Raw genomic sequence first — 22,969 nt, forward strand, 5'->3', positions numbered from 1 at the left:
CATAATTTTTTTATAAATTGATTTTAAAATTTTAGGAACGATTTATACTTTAAAAAAAATTATAAACAAAATTTATGCACTCCCTCTTAGAGCGGGCAACAGATAGTAATTACTAAATAGGGCTGTAAATGAACTAAGCGTTCGTGAATAAGTTTGATATTCGACTTGATAAGAAAGCTTGTTTATGTTCGTTCAATATACATAAGGTTAATTAAACAAACAAGGTTGAACAGTTCATTAAGCTAAACAAACAAGCTTGAACACATATGTGTTCAGTTAGTTAACGTTCGTGAAAAACGTTCATGAACAATGCTCACAAACTATATTTATTAATAAAACATTTTTCAATATGTTAAATAAACAATAAAATAAAATAAAATAAAATAAAATAAATTTAAATTATCAAACTCAATAACCAATCAAACAATTAAAAATTTCAAACAATCAAACAAACTTGAATTTAGAACTTGATAACATCTAAACGAATCAAGCTCGAACCAAACTCAAGCCAAGCTCGAACCAAGCTCAAGCCAAGCTTGAATTGAGAGTTTGATAACAATTAAACGAACCAAGCTCAAGCCAAGCTCGAACCAAGCTCAAGCCAAGCTCGAACCAAGCTCAAGCCAAGCTTGAATTGAGAGCTTGATAACAATTAAACGAACCAAACTCAAGCCAAGCTTCAAAGAAGCTCAAGCTCATAAAAAATAAATCAAGTCAAGCTTGAACACTCATTTCAAAAGTTTGGTTTATTTTAAGTTCGGCTCGGCTCGGCTTGATTACTTTATCAAACAAGCTTGAACACCCCAAATATCGGCTCGCTCGGCTTGGCTCGGCTTGGTTACAACCCTATTAGTAAGGTCCGCAGGCCTATTTAATGTTTTTTTAATATTTTTTTAAAACATTTATTTATTTTTATCATAATATTATTTTTACATAAATAAATGTATAAAAAATTTAAAATATCAATATAATTCTAAAAATTAAATTAAAATATAAATTAATATTATATACAGTAATTAAATTATAAATAAAGATAAGTGAAAATATAAATAAAAATAGGTAAATTAACTGGGTAAAGTCGTTGGAGAGATTACAAAAGATATATTTTGCAAGCAGTGAATTTTTTTTAACTTTTACTATAACAATGATATGGCAAGTTTAAAAGATTTACGATTATACGTACCCTTAGAAAAAACACCGATCAATTTTTAGCCACTTGCCTCTAACCACTTCATCTATAAAATAAATTGAATACATCTCATAGGTTCGGTAGAAGGTGGGGCGGAAAGTGAAAATAAAATAAAATAAAAGAAAAAATGGACGCACTTGGGAAATTTGTTGGTAGTGTTTGACCTGCGATTTGGTTGAAGTGGATTCTGAGAACAAGAAGTCTCACCAGTTTTTGCTTTAGTTGCTTTTAGGTCTTCTTCGCACGCGATGATCGACTCCGATGGCCGGAACTCCGACAAGGCAAGCGATCTTCCTTGTCAACGTGAAGGCAAAATCAGGGAAGAGACGATGAATAGACTCGCCGATCGCCTGCCCCTCCTCAACCTGTCGGCCCTTGGCCAGAAGATGAACGCCCTCAGCCGTTTCCTCTCCGACTCCATCGATCGGCGAGATTCGATCGACGATGATCAAATTCGTATGGTTTCCTCGACGATTGCCTCTGCCGTCCAGGAGATCATTGTCAACGGTGCCGCTCTCGTCGCTTCCTCTCAAGTACTCAATCCCTCCCTTTCAACTGGCGCCTCCCAACCGTGCAATCCCTCCTCCACCGTCCGTGACGCCGATATGGTCGATAGGTCCTCTCAACCTGTGCCGACGCCTCGTTTTCCCCACACTAGATCAGGTAATCCTCGGTCGTCCGTGCCCGTCGGCTGTTCCGATCCGCCATCCTCTGATCAGGCAGCGGAGGATGGGGAGGACTGCGACATAGTAGAGATTGACACGGCGGAGATACTTGCGGAGCATGCCCATTTGTGCGAGATATGCGGCAAAGGTTTTAAGCGCGACGCCAACCTTCGAATGCACATGAGGGCTCATGGGGACCGCTACAAGACCCTAGAAGCTCTATCGAAGCCGGACCCGGAATTTTGTGTTTCCAGTGGCCGTGAGGCTACTACAGGGAGGAGGATTCTGTTCTCTTGCCCGCATTCTGGGTGCAACAGAAACCGTGCGCACAAGAAGTTTCGGCCTCTGAAATCGGTGGCGTGCGTGAAAAATCACTTCAAGAGAAGCCATTGCCCCAAGATGTATTCTTGCTACCGATGCAACAAGAAGAGTTTCTCGGTGGTGGCCGACCTCAAGAGCCACCTCAAGCATTGCGGAGAGAGCAGGTGGCGGTGCTCATGTGGTACAACTTTTTCGAGAAAGGATAAGCTTTTTGGCCATGTCGCCTTGTTCGATGGGCACATGCCTGTGGTTGAAGTGGGCGTGAAGGATGAACTGAAGAAAGAAGATGTGATATTGGAAGAGGATGAAGAAGAAGTGGAAGTATCTGGAGTTGCCGATAATGCTGGAGAGGGTTTTGATCCTGAATTTTTTAAAGGTTTGATGGAGGATTTTGATGACATGGAACGTGAACATCTAAAGTCCCTGCTTTAATACCGCTATGCCACATACCATGAAGGTGTGTAATGTTTTTCCTAAGCTTGAATTCTCATCTTTGTATTGATCACCCTTTATCCTGGTAACCTCTGAAGATCTCCTATCCTTTAACTTTCACTACATTATTGCTTTTGTATAGTCTAAGCACTTGACAATCACTTTTATTTGGTTCTCGGGCGCCTGCAGTTTTCTGCATAATGTATAATGTTTCAGCTCCATCTTTCTCTAAACGTGTGAAGTTAGTAGCATAATGTGTTGATTGAGTACTTTATCACTTCTTTTCCTTTCGGTTCCAAATTCAGACATAACATAGCTCCACAGCCAATGGCTTATGAGAATTTGGATATGAACATTAGATAAACTTTAGTGGTTCATCACTTGAAGAGTTTATTAGCGTTAGGCAGAGAGAAAATTGATCGAGTATGGGCACTTCTTCATGGCATTGTTAAAATTAGCACTTGATGTTGTTCCACTGTATGTCAAATGGTTTGCTACTTCAAGGATTTTTTTTTTACTTTCCCTTCATAATCCGTTGTTATTTTTCTAAGTACCTATTTAAAATTTTAAATTGAGGTTGTCAGTATAACTATGTTGACCAGAGAAAAAAATTATAGGATCAGGATGGAAAAGTGAGTTCCCAACTATAGTGAAAGATTCTTTCAAGGTCATGTTGATTGACCGCAAAGGAACCTACATTGATCTCTATGGCAATGATTCCTTCATCTCTTTGTTACCGAGGAAGGGAAGGTGGATTAAACAACTAACTTCGTTACAGATTAAACTCTACTCTCGAAGTAAAATGATCTGCAATTTAATTTCTTTACACTTTTGTAGGCATTTCTTAGCTCTCATAGTAGACAATTAGAACCTTAATTTCACTTGTGTTTTTAACACACTTGTTTCCATTGGTTGTAATTTCAATGAGATTACTTATTACATGCCGTTTCTAGCATCTCTTTTTCCTTGGAGTAAAGTGGACAACAAGTCAATCTGCTTCCAACATTTTATCTCCTTGAAGTAGATAATTGATCCTCATCAACTATAGTCCAACCTTCAATCCAGAACTTGCATCTTCAAGTTTCTCAGTTGCTTTAGTAGTATTATTAGTCATTTTCATCATTGTGAAATGTGTGCGTTAGTCTTCCTGTTTATTGAATAGGTTGGATTCACCTGCGCACGCGCACACACGCATGCTCCTGCTTCACTCTGAGTGGTAACAGTTTCTTGGTAGTGTTAGAGAATAGCTTCATGTTTAATAGGTTTAGTCCATATTTAATTCTCTCAATTCATGCGTAAATTGGACTACTAGCATTTGATTCATTCTTCATCTATTTGCTATGCTATCTTACTCTTGCCATTGAAGACCGACTGTTTTTGCGAGCTTTATGTTATACATCTCGCGTATTCTGGTCTAGTTATTGCATACTGTTAACTAAATTGGTAGCCAGACGATTTTCTTTGGGGCAACGCATTATTTTCCTGTCTTGTTTAGAAACATAATAGCCAAGTTGATCGTCTAGAACATAAAAAGTGATAGTTTATGGATTCATTCCGAGGACAATTTTTTCTTTCGAAGCATTCCTGTATTTGAGCTGAAGATATAGCACCCCACTACTGCATGATTCAAGCTTTCTTCCATCCTCCAGGGCCACCATAATACAAGTTAAACGAGTCATAATTAGCAATGTAGTAGGGCGGGCCAAGATCATTTATCAGCTTCAATTTGCTCGAGTCTGCTCGATACAGATTGCCTTGTCCATCCACCATGTTGATGTCCCTCATGACTGCTTTAACCGCTTTTCCACTGCCCATAGCCGGACTCGCCAAGCCCATGGGCGAGCGAACATTTCCACCCATTTCCACCATAGAAGCATCCCCCATGTTGCTGAAGATCGCCTTCGGCCAAAACCCGATCCTTTCACTATCCCTGTCCAGGTTCCAGTTGCCAAGACGATCCTAAAACATCAACAAATAAAATCAGTCTCAGTCTCAGTCTCTCCGGAAACAAAAGGAAAGAGCCATCTCAATCTTGAGTTACCTTATAAATCTTGAGTGTCAAGCTATTTCCTGTGTAGACCTGCCCTGGAGCCAATTCTCTACTTGCTTGGAGAAACCCGGAGCAGAGCATGTTATAGCAACCAGTACCTAGGTACCCATTCGACTAACCACACACAAAAAACAAATATACAGTCATGATCGCGATACCGATTCTTCATTGGGTTTTCGATAGTATACTCACAGTCCAGTATGTGAAGAAGTGAGTCAAGTTGTCCCCCTCCACGGTGAAATCAACCTGCAATTAGGGATCGAAAGTAAGGACATGCTCCCAAATGCTCACAACATTAAGACTTACATGGTACCCGACATGGACCGCATTCAAGGAGTTTCTAGGCCCTTTTTCGCCTTTGGTCAGAATGATTTGGCTGGCACTCGCTTGGTTGTTCAAAAGGCCTTTGAGTTGGAAAACGTCCAAGGAAGCCTCTGCACCGTAGTACATTGGTCCACCTCCACTTGTGAATCTCACTCCAGCGGACTGCACATGGATCATAAAATCAAAATAGATGTATTCCTTGCAAGATTATGTATTCTTAATATTTACGTGTTCATCAGTGTTGGTATCTTGTGGTCGTATGGCTTGGACTTGTTGTGTGTAACGCTTTGCTCTTATCAAATCCTCCCTTTTTATTCTTCTGATAAGAACAGTGCCTTCAGGACATCTTTTAGGCGACTTTAGGGTTTCTGATGATGATGGCTTCTTGTCCATGCCATCTCGAGTTGATGTAGGTTTGAACTGTATAAAATTACATATGACTAAGGTGAAACACGTTGGAGACGCAAGTTGAACATGCTTGTGTGATAAGATCGATGATCACCTCAAGAGAGAGATTTTTGAGCAAAGGGTGATCAAAAGCTGGTTGCTTGTAGAAATCAACACAGTCAAACGTGATCCCATACTCATCCTGTATTTCGAACGAATGAAAACAAAAACAAAAAACAATGGAAAATCATTTGACTTGGAAGTGAAATTGAGTGAATTGCCTTGAAGGATTTGACATAAGGCTTGTTGAGGGTTTTGAGTTGTCTCTCCAACTCCCTCTCTTCTGCTTCAGTTATATCCCATGCATCTGATGAAGCTCCTGCTGATTGATACAGAAGAGCACAGAGAGCCAACAGAAGGAGAGCATGAGCTCCTCTTTGAGCCATTATTACTGCATGAACAGAAGAACTTCACAGATCCCTTTTAAAAGGAGAACGCAAAAAAAATAAGGTATGTAAAATAGAAATTAAACAAAAAAGAAACACATATGCTTAGAAATAAGCTTTTATTTATACTTTCCATCTTTGCCTATAGTTACCATAAATTGATGAGTAAATTAATCATGTATTAGTTGTTTACCTAATCAATAGAAGTGTTATAGTTTTGAATGAATTATAAAATTGTAAATTTTGGTATTAGGAAGAAGATTAGGAGAACATTAGTCGGAGGTGATCGAAAATTAGGCAAAAATTTAAGAGAAGAAATATATTAAAAGAATATTTCATATTTTAAAAATATTTTTGTCTAAAGTTGTTATAGCTAACTGCTCCGATTAGAATAATAGCTTTGACCTTGCTCCAGTGTACAATAATTTTTTAAAAAAATTAATCAAAATTACTGTTAATTAATATTTGAGTTGTTTTTACTATAGTTAGAAATTTTAAGTATGTTGGAGCATTTTAAGTTAAAATTGTTTTGCAAAAAAAAAGTTAAAATTGTTATATTTTAAAAATATAAATTATAAAAGTAGAAACTAAAAGGTTAAGGAATGCTAAATTAAAAATAATAATTACCATCTTTGAGAATTCAATTTTGTCACAATACGGTAAGTCTAGATTTAGTTTCTAAATTTTTTGAAAATTATATATATTTAATTATTTGAAAATCCTAGAGGCTAAATATAATTTTAGAAATGTGGGTATTTGTGTTGTCCAATAATCACCAAGGTAAAGAGAATATGTAAACCTACTACTACTAATAATAATAATAATAATAATAATAATAATTATTATTATTATTATTATTATTATTATTATTACTATGAGACATAATTTTTAATCCTCAAAAATTATCCCATGAAAATTTTAAATCAGAAAACAGTCCATATCTATCAGTCTCATCTGTTAATGTAATTCTTTGTTTTTGATGGAATTAATAATTCTAATTAATTTTATTGATTATTTTGAAAGTGATTTTGTCCAATAAATAAGAAAGTACACGTGGTGATGATGATGAATCTAGAAATTTAACATCTTCTGATGGACTTCATTAATTTTTCTTTTTTGGTAAGAGCATACAATAAGTAAATATCTCTTATTGGCAGAGAGTATTATGGAGGAAATTTGAAATAATCGGGTACATGCTAGATAATTTCTCTTTCTTGATATAATTGTAGAATTTTGAATATTTAATAGTAGAGTCTTTAATAGATGAGTCAAATATTTAATTGATAATGTTAATATGAAATTATAAATATAATGAGATATTTAATTGGTAATGTTAACTGAAATTATAAACATTAATATTCGTGAATGCTCTAAGAGCATCCCATTGCATCGTTAATGGGGTATTATAATACCCCATGGATGTTAAAGTCAATGTGAATGAGTGTTATAACATGTTAGTATTGAACATGTTGGGGTTGTATTTTTTAAAAAAATTTATTTATTAAAAAATATAAATTTTAAAATTAAAAATTAAATAAAATGGGCAAATAATAAATAGCAAAAATATTTTTTTAATAACAATATTATTTATTTTTTTAAAATGATAATAATTCCATTTTTTATTTATTTTTTCCAAGGGTTTGGGTTTGTATTTTGTATTATTTTATGTCCAATTTTTTTATTTAATTTAAATTAAATTTAAAAAACACAAAATTTGTAAGTTTACTGTTATTATTTAAAAAATAAAATAATAATAATAATTTTAATATTTTAAAATATATTTATTTAATATGATATAATTTTAAATGGATCGTGGGATTTATAAATAATGAGTATTAATGTTAAAAGGAATATAACTGAAACAGATAAATTATTATAATGAATATGTAAATCTTATGATTTTCGATGAGATGATTAATGTTATAATACGGATACATTATGGCAAAAATGTGAATACGTTCGCCCCCAACGTCCCCGTCAATTCGTCTCAGGGCCAACACGGATGAGATAAATCATGGACAACTATTAACCTTTGAAATAGTACGGATACATGTTCTAAGAGGTGATAGGTGGGCTCAAAAACGAGAACGAAAAGCACGGAATCAATTGTGAGAAATCAATGTGTACCTCAACTCTTTACCTCACAGATAAGGCACTAGTCACTGGTGATCCTCCTTGAATCCAATAGTGAACTGGTAAACAAGTGGGTTGCTTTGAGATATGAAAGCAATCGATTCCTCGTTTCTTCTTCCGTTGCGGGTTTTTTCTTACTCTGCAAAAAGGGTACCGCCTTCATCTTCCGTAAGAAATCCATACCAAGTATGATTTGGAAATCTTCAAGTGGAATCACCATCATGTTTGCTTTCCCCACCCAAGTGCCAACAGTTAAAGGTACGTTGAAAGCCATACCAACAACTGCTTGCGCCTTGGCATTCACCGACTTGATGTATTTTGGGCATTTGCTTACTGATAGCCAATAGTCTTGCACCAGTTTGGCAGATACAAAGGTATGAGTAGCCCCTGTATCCACCATAGCATATGCACATCTTCCGTTTAGCATCACAGAGATGTGCAGGAGAAAAGAATGAGCTCGCACAATGTCCTCTGACATATTGGTTAGCAATTCACAGGACTCATAATCAACAATTGTATTGAGTAATTGTAAAGGGTTGACAAGTGTAGCAACTTCCTGTTCATAGTCTTCCCCTTTATCACCCAACAGGAGGGCGTTTAACTTCTCGCGTTTCGGACAATCCTTGGCAAAATGGGGGCCGTTGCATAGGAAACAACCATGATTCTTCAAGTTATCTTTCCCTCGAACCATCGAATGTTCTACTTTTCCTTTGCCATGGTTGTTCCCCGAATCCTTCTTTTTAGCATCCTTCTTGCCTTCCTTCTTCCAATCTCCTTTCTTGTCCTTGCGAACAAAATTGGACTTGGAAGATGAAGACATGTTCAGATTTTCCTTGCTCATGCGAAGGTCCACCAAGGCATCAACAGCAGCAATTTCACTAGGCAATTGGACTTGGAACAAAATTGGACTAGGCAAATCCCTCACGTTTTGCCTATGAAGTTCAACCTGCGCCCAAGGTTGTAAGCCATACAAGAAATTATACAGTTTGTCCTCCTCGGACATATTCTGAATGTCCAACATCAAAGAACTGAATTCTTTGACATAGTCTCGCACAGAACCGCTCTGTTTGAGACGCTTCAAGCCGTCGCGCGCAATCCAAGAAGTATTGCCATGAAGGAATTGGTCCTTCATTTCCTTCTTCAACCGATCTCACGTATCAATCTTCTATTGGCCCGCATTTGCATCATCTACCATGCGAGTTCGCCACCAGAGTTTCGCATCGCCAATAAGGTACATGCTAGAGATTGTTACCTTCTCGGTTTCAGGCACTTTGGCAGCAACAAAGTACTGCTCCATGTCCCACAGAAAGTTCTCGAGTTCCTTGGCACTCTGCGTGCCTCCGAAAGACTTTGGTTCAGGAACTCTCACCAATGGGCGTTGAGGCACCGCATCGGAATTAGAAGCCATTGCTCTTCGTAGAACAATAATTTCGTAGCGAAGATCCTCGTTGTTCTTTCGTATTTGCGCCATTTCTTCCAAAAGAGATTCTTGGATATGCTTTAGACTTGCTTCTAAGGTGAGGACCCTTGCGACCAGATCGCAAACATCCTCTCCATTCGGTACCGCACCAAGCAAGGCTTCCACAGGAGAAAGCCTTTCCCTTAGTTCGTGGCTACCACCAGCCATGAATCTGGGCTCTGATACCAATTGTCACAAGGGTAAATTTTCACCTTTGAAAACTCCTGCGCGGCAGTCAAGTTCCGCACTTGATTCAGCCTCCGAGTTGCATCACCAATGTGCTAGAGAATGCACAAGCCACGCACAAAGAAGACAAGCCAACGTACAGGAAAACTCCCAACCTTTTGTATTCACAAACAAAGGATTACAAGTGACTCTCTTGGTAGAATGCTCATACAATCTCTCTTGTGCCTTGCCTTTGCCACCCCCTTGCCTATTTATAATGCATAGGTAGGGTTGGTTTGGCAGTTTACAAGTAGTTGCATGGCAGTTAGCTCAAATGCCATGCCACATGTCCAAACCGCCAGCCACCTCGTTGCTGCCTTGACGCCATGTCAAAGCCAGCCTGCACCCCTGTGCTGTCCATGGTTCTGCATCATGGGCTTGGACCGAAGTAGCCCTTTTTACTGCATCCTTCCGTATGCTGCATTGTATGTACCCCGTTGCATACCATGGCTCACGATTTCTCCGAGCCATGCTTGGCCAAATGCTCTAATTCCGCGTGTCCGCTTCTTCGCATCTGTTTGCCACCGTCAAGTCGACCTCCCGCTCGACTTGTGCTCGGACAGTGCCCGCGCACTGTCATATGTCCACCCGCTGCTTGGCATGTCTTGTACACATGCTCACTATACTGGATCCAAAGAGTAACGAGTCAATCCTTGCGCCCAGCCATACCGTCGAGTCTAAGGGGCTAACACATCCCATAGTGAACTAGTAAACAAGTGGGTTGCTTTGAGATCTGAAAGCAATCGATTCCTCGTTTCTTCTTCCGCTGCCGGTTTTTTCTTACTCCTGCAAAAAGGGTAGCATTTTTTCCGGTGACTGGTGAGGTGATGGCGGCGGCGAGGGAGGAGAATGTTTTTATCTGGAGAAGTTGGCGGAACAGGCGGAGAGATACGAGGAGATGGTGGATTACATAGAGAAGGTCTTCGGTGCGGCGGCGGCGGCGGAGGGGGAGGAGCTCACGGTGTAGGATCGCAACCTCCTCTCTGTCGCTTACAAGAACATCAGCGGCGTCCGACATGATTCCTGGAGGATCGTCTCCTCCGAGGCTACTGGACCTGAGCGCAAGGACGCCGCTGAGAACACCTTCTCAGCCTACAAGGACACCCAGGTTTAGATTCTTCTTGTGCCTTTCCGCGATCTATTTGATTTTACTACCATCTAATCTGAACTTATTGTTTGACTGGAAGATCAGCTCACATTGTAAACTATTTTTGCTGTTTTTTAATCACCCGTAATCGTTTTATCAGTGTAGATGCTGCCATGTTATTTCTAGATAGGTTAAGTGAATTGGTTTTCTTGATTGAAATTGGCTATGACTGGACGTTGCTTTGGCAGAATCACCACTGACACACCCGATTCGGCTAGGTTTGGCCCTAAATTTCTCGGTCTGTTCTAGGACGAGATTTTGAATTCGCCAGACAAGCCTTGTTCTCTTGCCAAGAAGGTAAGCTCATCAGAGTAAGCTTGCCCTTTTCTTCTTAGAATTTTGTTTAGGTGATATGTACCAACAGAAGAAAGTTAGTTCTGAAATTCTGATTTAGATGCATTTTCAAACTTAGAAATAGTTGGAGTGATCTTGCTGGGATAGCTTTTTCATAGATCACTGAAAAGTTGGTGGAATTTTCCTTCATTTTCTAGTTGAAACATTTAATTAGGTTCGGAATATGCAAGTTTCAAAGAGCTTTCATGATAGAGTTGGAAGCAAACCAAAAAAAAAAAAAAAAAAAACTTAGAGCAGCAGATGTAATAACCTTGCTACGCAGCCACCTTTTCCTCTGTTCTTTTTGTTATCTGAAATATCCAGGGATTTGTCTTGACAGTCTTATTGCTATTATCTTTATATCTTATATGCCAATATGCAGTTTGTTTTGGCCTTCACAATTATGTGGGGATTCTCTTTGATACTCCTCTTGATATATCTGTGTGATATGACATTTTCTTCGCTTTACCCGGTCAGCATTCACCGCTGATTTACTTCCTCCTAGGATCCCTGTGGGGCCAGGCCTAGGGGGCCGCTGGGCGGCGGGACCCGTCTTTTGCACAGTGATATGACATTTTCTTTTTCAGACCCCGTGGGTCATCCGAGATGGCATGGAACGGAAGTTGCTGCAAGGAGGCCGCCGGGTTGAAACTCAGTGACAACGGGGGAATAAATCCCTTATCCCTGTATCCCATCCGGTCCGTCCCATGTTAGCTCGGGTACTGCGATTTACCTCCCTCACAATGATCGTGGATCCGGTCAGTGGGGACCCGGGGGCGAGGGTTTCGCCTTGTTGCTGCAAGTGATATGATATTTTCTCTTTTGTTTGCCAACTCATGAGTAGCATTTCCTCTCTAAATGAACATGTTATTTCTATTATTCTAACATGCTGTATGAAAATTTATTTGGATTGTAATGACATCCTTTTTTGTTCTGGACTTCTGATCCAGTATTGATGTATGTTCGACAATTCGAACTTAATGCCCATATTGCATCCCCTAGCTTGTCTTCCTATAGATGTTTTTCCTATTTGTAGGCAGTTAGAAATTTCTACTTGGTTCCTTTCTAAAGCAAGTTAAGAAATGAAGCTACCTGTGCACTCTATGAGGTTTTATGACTTTAGGGAGACTGTTCCACCAACTGAGTTTTTAACCATTGTTTTTTTGGTCCTTTCCTAGCATGCATATTAGTGGGTGTATTCCTAGTATGCAATGTAAAACTTAAAATAAAATATCCTTCTTTGAGAATAAGTTCTCTTTTCATATTATGATAAATTAATAACGCAAATTCCTACTTACATGTGGTCTTGTACCATCAAATTTTCTACTCAACAATTCTGGTATTTGAATATGGAACTTCATTAGATTCTTGTGTTTTTGCTGATTTAGAAAGATGGATTGCTCATGTGGATTTCTGGAGGAAATCTAATCAATCTTGTAGGAATCGCTAATATGGCCATCATCCTCTGAATTGCACTTAAATTGCACTTTAAAATCATTTAGAGCTTCAAAAATTATCCAGTCCATAAAACAACAGGTGGTACAGTGAAAGCTGAGACATTTGAGGGACCAAATCGAGTGCTTCCTGCTCAGATGGTAGAGTTGAAGTTGAGACATCTAAAGAACCAATACTAGTGCTTCCTGCTCAGAGAAACCCTGCGCTGTACCTCCCTTTCGGCAGTTTGAACATAAAACTCAGCGGCAAGCATGTCTTTTATGTCGGTGTTAGATGAGATGCTGGCCTCGACCGTGTCAATGATAAATTCAACAGTCAGGTTGAAGCCCAAAGCAGACAGCAAGCGCACGGAATTAGCCACCCGACATATATGCTGCCTGACTTCTAGTGGTGTTGTTCGCTCTGGCTCTTGCACTTCTTGGATCACTTGCAGTTCACCAGTTTTGTTGACAGCATCTTCTCTGTTCTCTCGGTTTGCTGCGCTGTCATTTTCACCATGGGAATTTACATGTTCTCCCACCCAGATGAATCCATTACATCCAAGAATCAAGTCAATGCCGTATTGTTGTAGATGATGAAGATGCTGTTTCCGGCGCTTCACCAGGTATGCTGGGACTGTAAGTAGCATACCTCTCTCAAGCTGCAATGCCCAGCATTAAAGTTATACAGAGCAAATGGGCACAACTCAACTATTTTAATAGCAAATGAAAAACGATTGAACTGAATTTATTCAAGAAGATAGGGACATAACTGAGAAAAGTTATATTACTTCTTCAGAAAGTACATATCAAATCAGGACATCTCTCAGATTGTCTTCCTAGCTCTACCCTCCAAAATGAAGACCCAAAGTTTCCATTATCATGGTTGTTTCCATTTTTGGAAGCATGATTGTGTTTTTTAAAACAAAAATGAATTATTGAACTTTACAATGATTACCGTCACCCTTTTTTTTTTTGGAAGAAGTTAAAGGTTAAATCTATCATAAACCCTACAGATTTTAGTAAAGAGCAAGCCGAAGAAGGACATGAAAATGATAACAAAATGCTGCACTACAATATGTGAAGAATAAATACCATATGGATCTTTATCCATCAAGTAAATAAATCTTTGTCTTTAAGAGGAGAAGATCAGTTCCAACTAGTCAAATGGTGCGTAAATTTAGGTCCATAAATTTTTATTTTTTCCCGTAATTTTATTGTCAAGAAAATTCACATATAAAGCTATAAAGATTTATTTATGTAGTAATAAATATAAGACAACAAAATATGATTAACCTTTCCATATTTCTGGCTTCTTGCTTGCAGATGCAGACTCCCATCATGCTGAAAACCACGGACTTCAGCCTTTAGTTAAAAATAAATAACAATTAGGTAGCCATCATTCAGCATATGCATTCAACGACTCATTCACGTACATTCTACCATTCAGCTCAAATCATTTATCTCAATTCCAGAGTAGAAACAGGCATACTACTTACGCAGATTACATCATTTTCTTCAAAAATGCTGCGCATATTGAGTTCATCTACAGCAGTTCTCCGCCGCTGTCAACAGAAAAGGTGAATTAGCTCAACTAAACAAAGCTTTCATTAGCAAGCAAGAAACTAGAAACAAGCTTCAGGAAAGACAATAAACTAAGGGAAACAAATTACTGAATAAGAAAATTAAATGAAACTGCAGCCCAAAAACAATTGGTTTAATTAAACACTTGAAATGCCAAGTAACTGATATACAACACACTGCTAGTTTATCTATTGTTGTTTTTAGCTTTATCCATGGAGTTTACAAAGAATTGCGATTGTCCAATAGCCTTTAATTAGATAATGCGACAAATATTTTGTTCCGAGCTAAGAAGTCATCTCTAATAGTTGAATTAACATGTACAACTTCTTAAAACATAAATGGTTGTTGTAGCCAGTTGAATTAGGTTGAAGTCCGTTCCAATCAAAATGACTAGTCATTTGAGTTATGTATCCTTCAAGAGATAATGAACCCTCATACTTATCCATACAAGACTAATAGGCATAGAGCATCCTAACTTCAACAAAGTTAATTTACAAAAGAATCACCAAATTCTGTGAGTAGTAGATCTAAAGTATCAATCATCACTCTACCTATTATAATCTCTATGAAGTTTTGCATTATATAAGCCATCTGCTAGAGTGGATAAAAATACAATCTTGTAGCTAGTAAGTTACCAAGAAGTCTTGGTGTTTACCATAAAGTTATTTTAGCAAGATAGCTAGAATTTTATATCGTTTCTACACATAATCGTACTTTCAGTATGTGTTGATTTTCTGTCAGAAAATTAATAGGATGTTTTGACTGATGTCTTCGACCAATATCAACATATCATAAAAAATAGCAAGGATAAAGTGTTAAGGTCCAAGAAGTAAGGAAGACACATGTTGAAAATTACTGAAAAAGATATCCAGTAGTTAATAATAAACTAAGCAATAGCAATTATGTTAATAAAGCTGACACCTAAGGAACTAACACAGCTTGATGATGATGATAGTAATTAGAATCATATAAATATAGCATCTCTACGGGGAAAAAAACAAACAGGTAACATAGAAGCATCCCTAATGTCTAATTGTCCTAAGACCTAAATATACATTGCTGATTAAGGAAGATTATGGTTTTACTATGATGAACCATTAATGTAATAGGGATTTCCAAACTTATATTGCTAACTTTGCAGTACTACTGATGGTATGAAATGAACCTTTAGCAATAAACCATCCAGTAGAGTACTAAACTGTTCTTCCAATGTGCATTCAAATATATTTGAAGCTACTCTAAAATTATTAGCTCGATAACTATGTTCAATGACAGAGTATCAAAGCTGCTTAAGTTTGAAGCTACAGCCTTTTGAATAGGAAACAAGAAATTGTTTTAACCTGAATACCATCTGGAAGATTCATTGATGAGAGCATCAACACAGCATCTTGACTAAAATTTATCTCTAACCTCCATCGTTTTGGAGCAATCTGCAACACATGGAAAGCAGTCAACAAAGAAGAAAGAACTGCCATGGTCGATCGCAAAAGATTTACAGCTTAATTGTCTAGTATGATAGTATATAGTAAAAAATTTCAAACTGATAAACATCTTTCATGCTTTTCACATTTAATTAAGCATATCTGTTCATCAAACTAAAAAGATATAGAAAATATATGGTATGTTCAAGTAGAAAAGGGAACAAATATAGATAAACTTATCATAGTGATCAAACCTCAATGACCCGGCCAACAATAATATCTCCAACCTCCGGTTTGTACCTGCGAAAACATTTCTTTTTATTAAATATGTCAAATTATGCTGATAAAAAGTCAAAAAATATCACATTGAAGGAGGACAGTTTCCCTCAGCATTTAGGGCGCTTGAAGGATTGTCTTAACAGACATAGTGGTAATGAAAGCCAATTCAGTTGAAAAGCAATACATCAACAAAACATAGAAATTACTTATATGAGGCACTTCTCAATCCGACTATAATGATGATACTGTTACAAAATATGGAGATTGAACTTATATACTTATAAGCTAAGAATAACTCATGCCAAGTCTTAACCTTTTACCAAGTAAATAATTACTTGAAAAAATATCATAAGCTGTGATGTCAAGAGAGAAGTAATTGCAAAATTGGAAAGAGGAAGTGTACCTGGCCCTTTGGGCACGGACATAGACCAGTTTGTTTATTCGCTCCACAACACCACAAAGTGTAGCCACCACTTCGCCGTTGAGATCTGATGTACCATGGCCTCTGATCATCATAATAATTTAGCAGCAATAAGTGAAAATAAGGGGGAATTCAAATAATCTGACACTACAAACAAGAGAAAAAAAAAAGATTTATAGGGAACAGAAAGTAGAGTGAGAAGAGGGATATATATTCCACTTACTTGAGGATGCTATCTTCATGATTGACAGGTATTGTGTCAGCAACGACAGTGATGGTAGAGGCAAGAGAAGACATCTCCTGTAAGGATTGGAGCGCAGACTGAAGACGAACCCTTTGAGTTTGATTCAATGATAGTCGCAGTTCTCGCAGCATAGTGGTCATTGCTGCCTCCTTGTTAATGTGAGGGGCAACTGGAGCAAAGCAAAGCCAAATGAGTTTTAACAAATTAGGCTGTCGATTTATGACAATGTTGAACTAAATGATATTCAGAAACAAATTAACCAAAGCAATTTAAAAAATGCACTGCTCTACTAAAAGACTTTCACGTTCCTTCAGATGAGGACTTGCTTCAAATGGTTCTGAGACATTTTGGATTTTCCTCGGTTTATTTTAATTTATTTCCTCTGTCCTCGGTGAGTAACTCATTATCCAAATGTTACATTATATTATGTCTTATGTTTACTATACCCTAACTCAAGGTAAGGAAACTATCCATCTGTCATTCTTAATGTGAATCAACACCAAATGCAACATAGAATTACTACGAGCTATGCACCAAGAATAATTATATTATCCTATTGAGCTGCATACGAATATCACAAACAAATCATAGCATATACAATCAACATAAGGTAAATTCTATGCAAGAATCAGCATACCAAACATAATTCTAAACACAAATCTACTACCCATAACCAAAATCCAAACACCAGAACTCTATTCCTATATACAACCGCTAAACTAACCACTCTCTCCGTCTCAACAACACACTGAGCCATGTTGACTACCATTCCATCCATCACAGACTCCTTTTTATTTTCCACTTTTTTACTTTTTTTTTTTCTATCCAAATAACATGCCCACTCATAACTCTCAGAGCAACAACGATGGTTCCCGGTGATCATCCTCCTTCATCGGGTATCCCACCATTTGACAACCTACAAGAAAAACAAGGATACCAAATTGGCTAAACTTCTCTACTATACAAATAGAGTTATAACCACAATGTCATTGCTTCTAGTAAATCGACTGCCTGAATCTCTCACTACAATCCAAATACATCCTAAAAGCCAAGAACTTCTTTTTCCTTCAATGACCTACGGTGCCACCCGATTCAAGGAAAACAAGAAAGGAACCTACCAACACGCTTTGCAATTCACCAAATGCACGCCAACAAGTCATTGCGGGAGGAAGAAAAAAAATTCCTTCACGTCTATACAATGATCCTCGCGCACTTGGTAGCCACAAGAATGAAGAATAATGATAGCGGTAACACAAAATAAATAGCCAAAACACGAGAGTAGGGTTTCTGCTCGTAGAGGAGAGGAGAAACTCCTCTACTCACGTTGCAAAAGACAAAGGGGAGGGTCGGCGCTATTTGTAGAGTGTTGCTAATGTCCCCGGCCGGCGCTGGAGAGAGAAGCGGCAGCGCTGCTGTGATGGGCGACGGCTAGAGGCAGATTTAGGTCACATCCCTGGCCGGCGCTGGAGCGAGAGCCGACAGTGATGCTGCAATGGGTCACGGCTAAAGGTAAAGGCAGGTTTAGGTCAAACCCAATTAAATGGACTCTAACCGAATCAGAGCTAGATATAAAATCATTTTGGTTCGATCTGTATTTAAATAGGTGACCTAAATCCTACCTTGGTTGTAGGGGTGAGTATCCGATTAAAATCAAACCGCACCGAAACGAATAAACCGAAATGAATAAACCAAACCTAAATAAACCGATTTTTTTAAAAATAACTGAATCGACCAACCGAATTCCTCATTAATACTCGAACAAACTGAACCGATTACAAATCGGTTAATTCGGTTTTTGACCGAATTAACCAAATAGTCCGAATAATTTTGACCCCAATTTGATTTTGTGTATTGTGTTTGTTTACATGTGAATTAAAATTCAAAAACCACCGAATTGCCAAAAAGAGCTCGCTTTGCCACCAAATTGTGTTTGTTTACAGTCTATTTTTTATAAGCTTTTATTTGTTACTTATTAGCTTTTATTCCTGATCTAATGGACCAGATCAAATGCACATAGCCTTGGTGCCAATCCAACACCTCAGCTTTGCCAAATAGACTTGAGCTAAATTCATTTAGATGCTATTGAACCATTCAACCATTCAACCATTCAATCATTCAATCTTAATTAGCATGATATTCTACTAAGTTTTTAAATTTAACATTCCACTAAAAGGTCACTCAAACTATTTGTCTAAAAAAATAACTAAAAACATTCTCAAGAAATGATCCCATACTTCACTTCTTGGTTTTATTGCTTTTCTTTTGGTTACCTTTCTTTTGAAATCTACAGCAGTTTTTGTTCCCACAAAAGAACCAATTTCAGATTGTGGTATTAAACAACTATTATTAACATCCATATTTGATAAATCTCCTTGCATTGATATCAGACAAATACTGATCACAGATGATGCACAAACACTATTTAAAATATTGCAAGGTATGATAACAATGTTTAAAATATAAATGACAAAAACTGAAAGACAAATATGAAACTCAACTTATGGCCAAGCATAATGATACTTATTATCAGGATTAAGGATATCTAGCCACGGTTAAATACTTGAGTTCAACAAAGAATTCATATGCCATACAAAAAATCAATGATTACTAATTTCAAAATATTGAGTAAGTTATAAGTAGGTATCATAATTTCATACTTACCCACACTGTAGGGCAGTTGCTGGCTACTGTGGCGTGAGTATGAGGGGGCTCGGGAGGAATGTGCCGATGGTGAGAGTGACAGGAAAAGGAAGGGCTGAGCAGTGAGGAGGGAGGAACGCAGAGAGAGAGCGAGGAACGACGGAGAGAGCGACGGAAGGAGGAAGGGTTGAGCAGGAGCAGGAAGGACCGAGGAGATGCTCAGCGACGGGAGGAGGACGGCTAAACAGGGAAGGAAGTCCGGCGGAGATGTTGAGTCGCTCGGCAACAAGAGGAGGGAGGGCTGAGCAGGTTCGGCGAGACGGCGACGGGAGGAGAGACGGCTGATCAGGACAACATCAAGAACGGTAGCCGGGAGGGAGCGGCGAGGGCGGACTGAGGAGATTATCGAGAGCGGAGAGATTAGGATTTTAGGGTTTATTTAGGCCGTTTAACCGAATAACAATTTTAAAATCGAAATAACATATTTTTTTAAAACTGAATTAATTAAAATTCTAAATTAACCAAATTAAAAAAATCAGTCAGTTCAAACGATTTATCCCGTTTAATTAAATTTTTACAAACCCCTTATCTGACTATAATACGGGCCATCGAATTATAATATTTATTTAAAAATATTTATAATGGTTTAGTGATATTAATGATCTATTTTATTATTTTATTAAAGTTAATTTTTTTAATTGTCTTAATCTTTTAATACAGTTCTATTAAAAATAATTTTATAATTTATTTATCTTAAATTACTTATACGAGAGTATTCCATCCTTCTATTAAAATTAATTTTATAATTTATTTATATTGAATTATAAATAGGGATGATAATTTTCCCGACGGATTCGAGATTCCGTGGGAAAAATTCAAAATGAGGATAGAGATCCTCGATGTTTTCCGGGATGAGACAGATTCGGGACGGGTATGGGAATACTATCCTCATCTCCGAACCCACCCCGAATATTATTATTATTATTATTATTATTATTAAATAATAATAATAATTTTTTAAAAAAATATTAATAATAGTATGAATATTAATATTAAAATTTTTAAAAATATTATTATTAATAATATTATTAATAATGATAAAATAATAATAATATAAATTATATTTGGGGATGAGGCAAGGATGGGGACGGGGATGAGGATTTGATCTCCGTGGATTCAAGTTCGGAGAATCCCCGAACCCGAAAAAATAGGACGGGATGAGGATGGAGATGTCAAACTCGCCCCACCCCGTCCCATTATCATCCTTAATTATAAATTATTCTATCAATAACTTATTAAATTTATTAATATCATTTAACTCTTTTAATTATTCATGAATAATTTAAGATTTAAGATAATCCAACGCATTTCTTTCCTCTTTTATTTTTCTATTTTTTCTAATATCTTCCATCTTTTCTATTTTTCTATTCTTTTTTTTTTCTCTTAAATTAAATTAAACTTTCCTCTAAATTTTTTAATTTTTAATTTTAAAACTTTAATAACAAATTAAAAAATATAAAAGAAAATTAATTTTAAAAATCTATTTTTTAAACTGATATCTAATTATAAGAAAATTAAATTAATAACAAGAAATCATTTTATTAACTAAATTAATTAAAATGAAATTTATAATCACGGTAATGCTAATTTTTATGCCAGCACCACAACTTAGCACATTATCATTGTTGTTGATGTTATATTTAAAAACTAGCACCGCAACTTAGATATCATCGTCGTCGTGATATTGATTTTTTAAAATAATAAAGAATGATAAATTTAGACTCTTAAATATTATAGAAATTCACAAGAGTTAGAATATATCTAATCAGAACTCTTTATATCTATTAATAGATTTTGGTTGAAATTTATTGATAAACCTAGGAGATTTAAATTTTAAAAAATGTGACATGTGATTGAAGAAGATAATGCAATGAATGTATTAATATGCATGATTCTGAAATCTCTACGATAAGTTATGTGTATATATCAATTGTCTTAAAGTCATAAACTTTGAAAATCTGTTGATCACTGTTGCTAATAACTTCAAGTTGATATCTTTGGACACATATATACTCTAGGATACTTTAGAAACATGTATCACTTGAAATGAGTCCGATTATAATTCTTTAGATCCATCAATGAATTTTGACCAAAATTCATTGATGGATCTAAGAGTTTTGGATTTATAAAAAAGTTGACATATAATAAAAGAGAATGTGAAGTGAAATATTTAGGGTGTTTGATTCTAACATCCTTATGATAAATTATATGTACATGTCAATTGCTTATTTCCTGATATCATAGCTTTTGATTCAAATATTAGAAAGGGACATTCTAAGGACTATATCGAAGTTCGGTCAGAGATTTACATTTGTTATGAGTGAAACTAGTAACAACCCAGTTTCAAGTCCAAAAAATATCATTTAAAGTTTTTTTTTGAGTTTATTAATGAGTTTTAATTAAAATAGATTGATGGATCTAGAGAGCTATGATCAGACCCATTCCAAGTGCTATAGGTTTATGAAGTGCTCTAGAGTTTATATGTGCTTAGAGATATCAACTTAAAGTCATTAACAGTAGTGATTAGATGGTTTTTAAAGTTTATGACTTTAAGACAATTAACACATATATATAATTTATCATAGAGATGTTAAAACTAGACATGAACACTATAAATATATTGATTGTACTACTCTCTTTCATTATATGCTAACTTTTAAAAAAATCCAAATCCTCTAGGTCTATTAATCAGTTTCCGTCAAAACTCATTAATGGACTTAAAAAGCTCTGATTGGACTCATTCAAACTCCTGTAAATTTCTACAGTGTTATAGAGTACAGATATACCATTCTTTACTATTTTTTAAAAACAACACTACAAAATGTTGGTGTTTGAGTTAACACTAATTTTTAAACACCAACACTACAGTGGTATTGACGTTTAAAAATAAGTACTATAACAATATTGGTATTTAAGCTTTTGTCTTAGTTTTTAAAAATCAGCACCAAAATTATTTTCTATTTCATTTATTATTTTTTATTAATAACATCAATTCTCATTATTAATTTAATTTTATTTATTCTTTTATAATTAGATAATAAAATCTTTTTTAATCTTTTTTTAATTTTTTATTAAAGTTTTAAAATTAAAAAAAAAGAATTATCTATTAAAGTTTAATTTAATTTAATTTGAGAGAAAAGAGTAAAGGAAAAATTGTTGATAGTAAATCGATGAAATCATCTCTCGGCAACTCCTTTAAGGTGGCTCTCCATTGTCGGAAATGGAAGTAACTTTTGAGAATTTCACCCAGCAATAACAGCATATATAAAGAGGGATTTATGTAACTAACGAAATATTTCATATCTATTGGAAATTGTCTCTGAACCTATTGACAGTAATATTCTTTATGAATTAATTGTGCCGGTCTCAAAGAGAAAAGATAAGAGAGAAAAAAATGGAACTGCCATGTTAACAGTCCCCATGCTCGATGAAAAAATGTTCATCAGAAACACAAGTGTTAAGTACATGACAAAATGAACACAGGTGATGTATTTTCTGGGACTTGACTCTAACAACTATAAGCAAATATTTATCATCTGTGTAAGTCCGGGGGCAAAGAGAGAAAAAATGTGGTAGGTTAATAAGAGAGAAAAGACAAGAAAAAACTATGAAAAAAAGTAACTTTAACATAAGGGTAAAGCGGTAAAGAAGGGCACCTTTTGAACTTTTTAAAATCTGGATGCGCCTTTTAAACAATCTCATACTTGGAAATTATTAATCTTATTTTATCATTTTATTATATCAATATTGAGTATATATATATATATATCAATGAT

General features: G+C 36.2%; 3 protein-coding genes and 1 long non-coding RNA gene across 4 annotated transcripts; 2 read left to right on the top strand and 2 right to left on the bottom strand.

Moving 5' to 3' along the window:
- Positions 1–1,350: 1,350 nt before the first annotated feature.
- On the top strand, positions 1,351–2,861 carry LOC121995525 (protein SENSITIVE TO PROTON RHIZOTOXICITY 1-like). The gene has a single exon (XM_042549248.1). It carries the CDS (start codon positions 1,438–1,440, stop codon positions 2,605–2,607), a length of 1,170 nt encoding a protein of 389 aa, XP_042405182.1. The 5' UTR covers positions 1,351–1,437; the 3' UTR covers positions 2,608–2,861.
- A 720-nt stretch (positions 2,862–3,581) lies between these two features.
- LOC121993646 lies at positions 3,582–5,905 on the bottom strand. The gene is made up of 7 exons (XM_042548013.1): positions 5,650–5,905; positions 5,484–5,570; positions 5,210–5,401; positions 4,964–5,143; positions 4,850–4,903; positions 4,649–4,771; positions 3,582–4,566 (listed from the first exon to the last, which is right to left on the bottom strand). Exons 1-7 carry the CDS (start codon positions 5,812–5,814, stop codon positions 4,234–4,236), a joined length of 1,134 nt encoding a protein of 377 aa, XP_042403947.1. The 5' UTR covers positions 5,815–5,905; the 3' UTR covers positions 3,582–4,233.
- Positions 5,906–10,361: 4,456 nt separating this feature from the next.
- LOC121995528 lies at positions 10,362–12,108 on the top strand. The gene is made up of 3 exons (XR_006115860.1): positions 10,362–10,739; positions 10,967–11,075; positions 11,699–12,108. It is a non-coding gene; the product is annotated as an uncharacterized LOC121995528 (long non-coding RNA).
- Positions 12,109–12,592: 484 nt separating this feature from the next.
- On the bottom strand, positions 12,593–19,579 carry LOC121995526 (exosome complex component RRP4 homolog). The gene is made up of 8 exons (XM_042549249.1): positions 19,155–19,579; positions 16,473–16,662; positions 16,232–16,333; positions 15,804–15,849; positions 15,469–15,558; positions 14,044–14,109; positions 13,841–13,909; positions 12,593–13,206 (listed from the first exon to the last, which is right to left on the bottom strand). Exons 2-8 carry the CDS (start codon positions 16,631–16,633, stop codon positions 12,742–12,744), a joined length of 999 nt encoding a protein of 332 aa, XP_042405183.1. The 5' UTR covers positions 16,634–16,662; positions 19,155–19,579; the 3' UTR covers positions 12,593–12,741.
- Between the last annotated feature and the right edge of the window lie 3,390 nt (positions 19,580–22,969).

Source organism: Zingiber officinale, chromosome 6A (assembly GCF_018446385.1).
Source record: "Zingiber officinale cultivar Zhangliang chromosome 6A, Zo_v1.1, whole genome shotgun sequence".
In the NCBI taxonomy this organism is placed as follows: domain Eukaryota; kingdom Viridiplantae; phylum Streptophyta; class Magnoliopsida; order Zingiberales; family Zingiberaceae; genus Zingiber; species Zingiber officinale.

What these genes read in the sequence shown, in the direction of transcription:
- LOC121993646 (XM_042548013.1), bottom strand. Translation starts at nt 5,814, where the DNA reads ATGGCTCAAAGAGGAGCTCATGCTCTCCTTCTGTTGGCTCTCTGTGCT. An exon ending in TCAAAAATCTCTCTCTTGAG is followed by an intron (nt 5,402 to 5,483) that starts GTGATCATCGAT and finishes AATTTTATACAG; the next exon opens with TTCAAACCTACATCAACTCG. An exon ending in TGACACTCAAGATTTATAAG is followed by an intron (nt 4,567 to 4,648) that starts GTAACTCAAGAT and finishes TTGATGTTTTAG; the next exon opens with GATCGTCTTGGCAACTGGAA.
- LOC121995525 (XM_042549248.1), top strand. Translation starts at nt 1,438, where the DNA reads ATGATCGACTCCGATGGCCGGAACTCCGACAAGGCAAGCGATCTTCCT.
- LOC121995526 (XM_042549249.1), bottom strand. Translation starts at nt 16,633, where the DNA reads ATGACCACTATGCTGCGAGAACTGCGACTATCATTGAATCAAACTCAA. An exon ending in ATCTTCCAGATGGTATTCAG is followed by an intron (nt 14,110 to 15,468) that starts GTTAAAACAATT and finishes TTCTGTTGACAG; the next exon opens with CGGCGGAGAACTGCTGTAGA. An exon ending in AAGAAAATGATGTAATCTGC is followed by an intron (nt 13,910 to 14,043) that starts GTAAGTAGTATG and finishes TTTTAACTAAAG; the next exon opens with GCTGAAGTCCGTGGTTTTCA.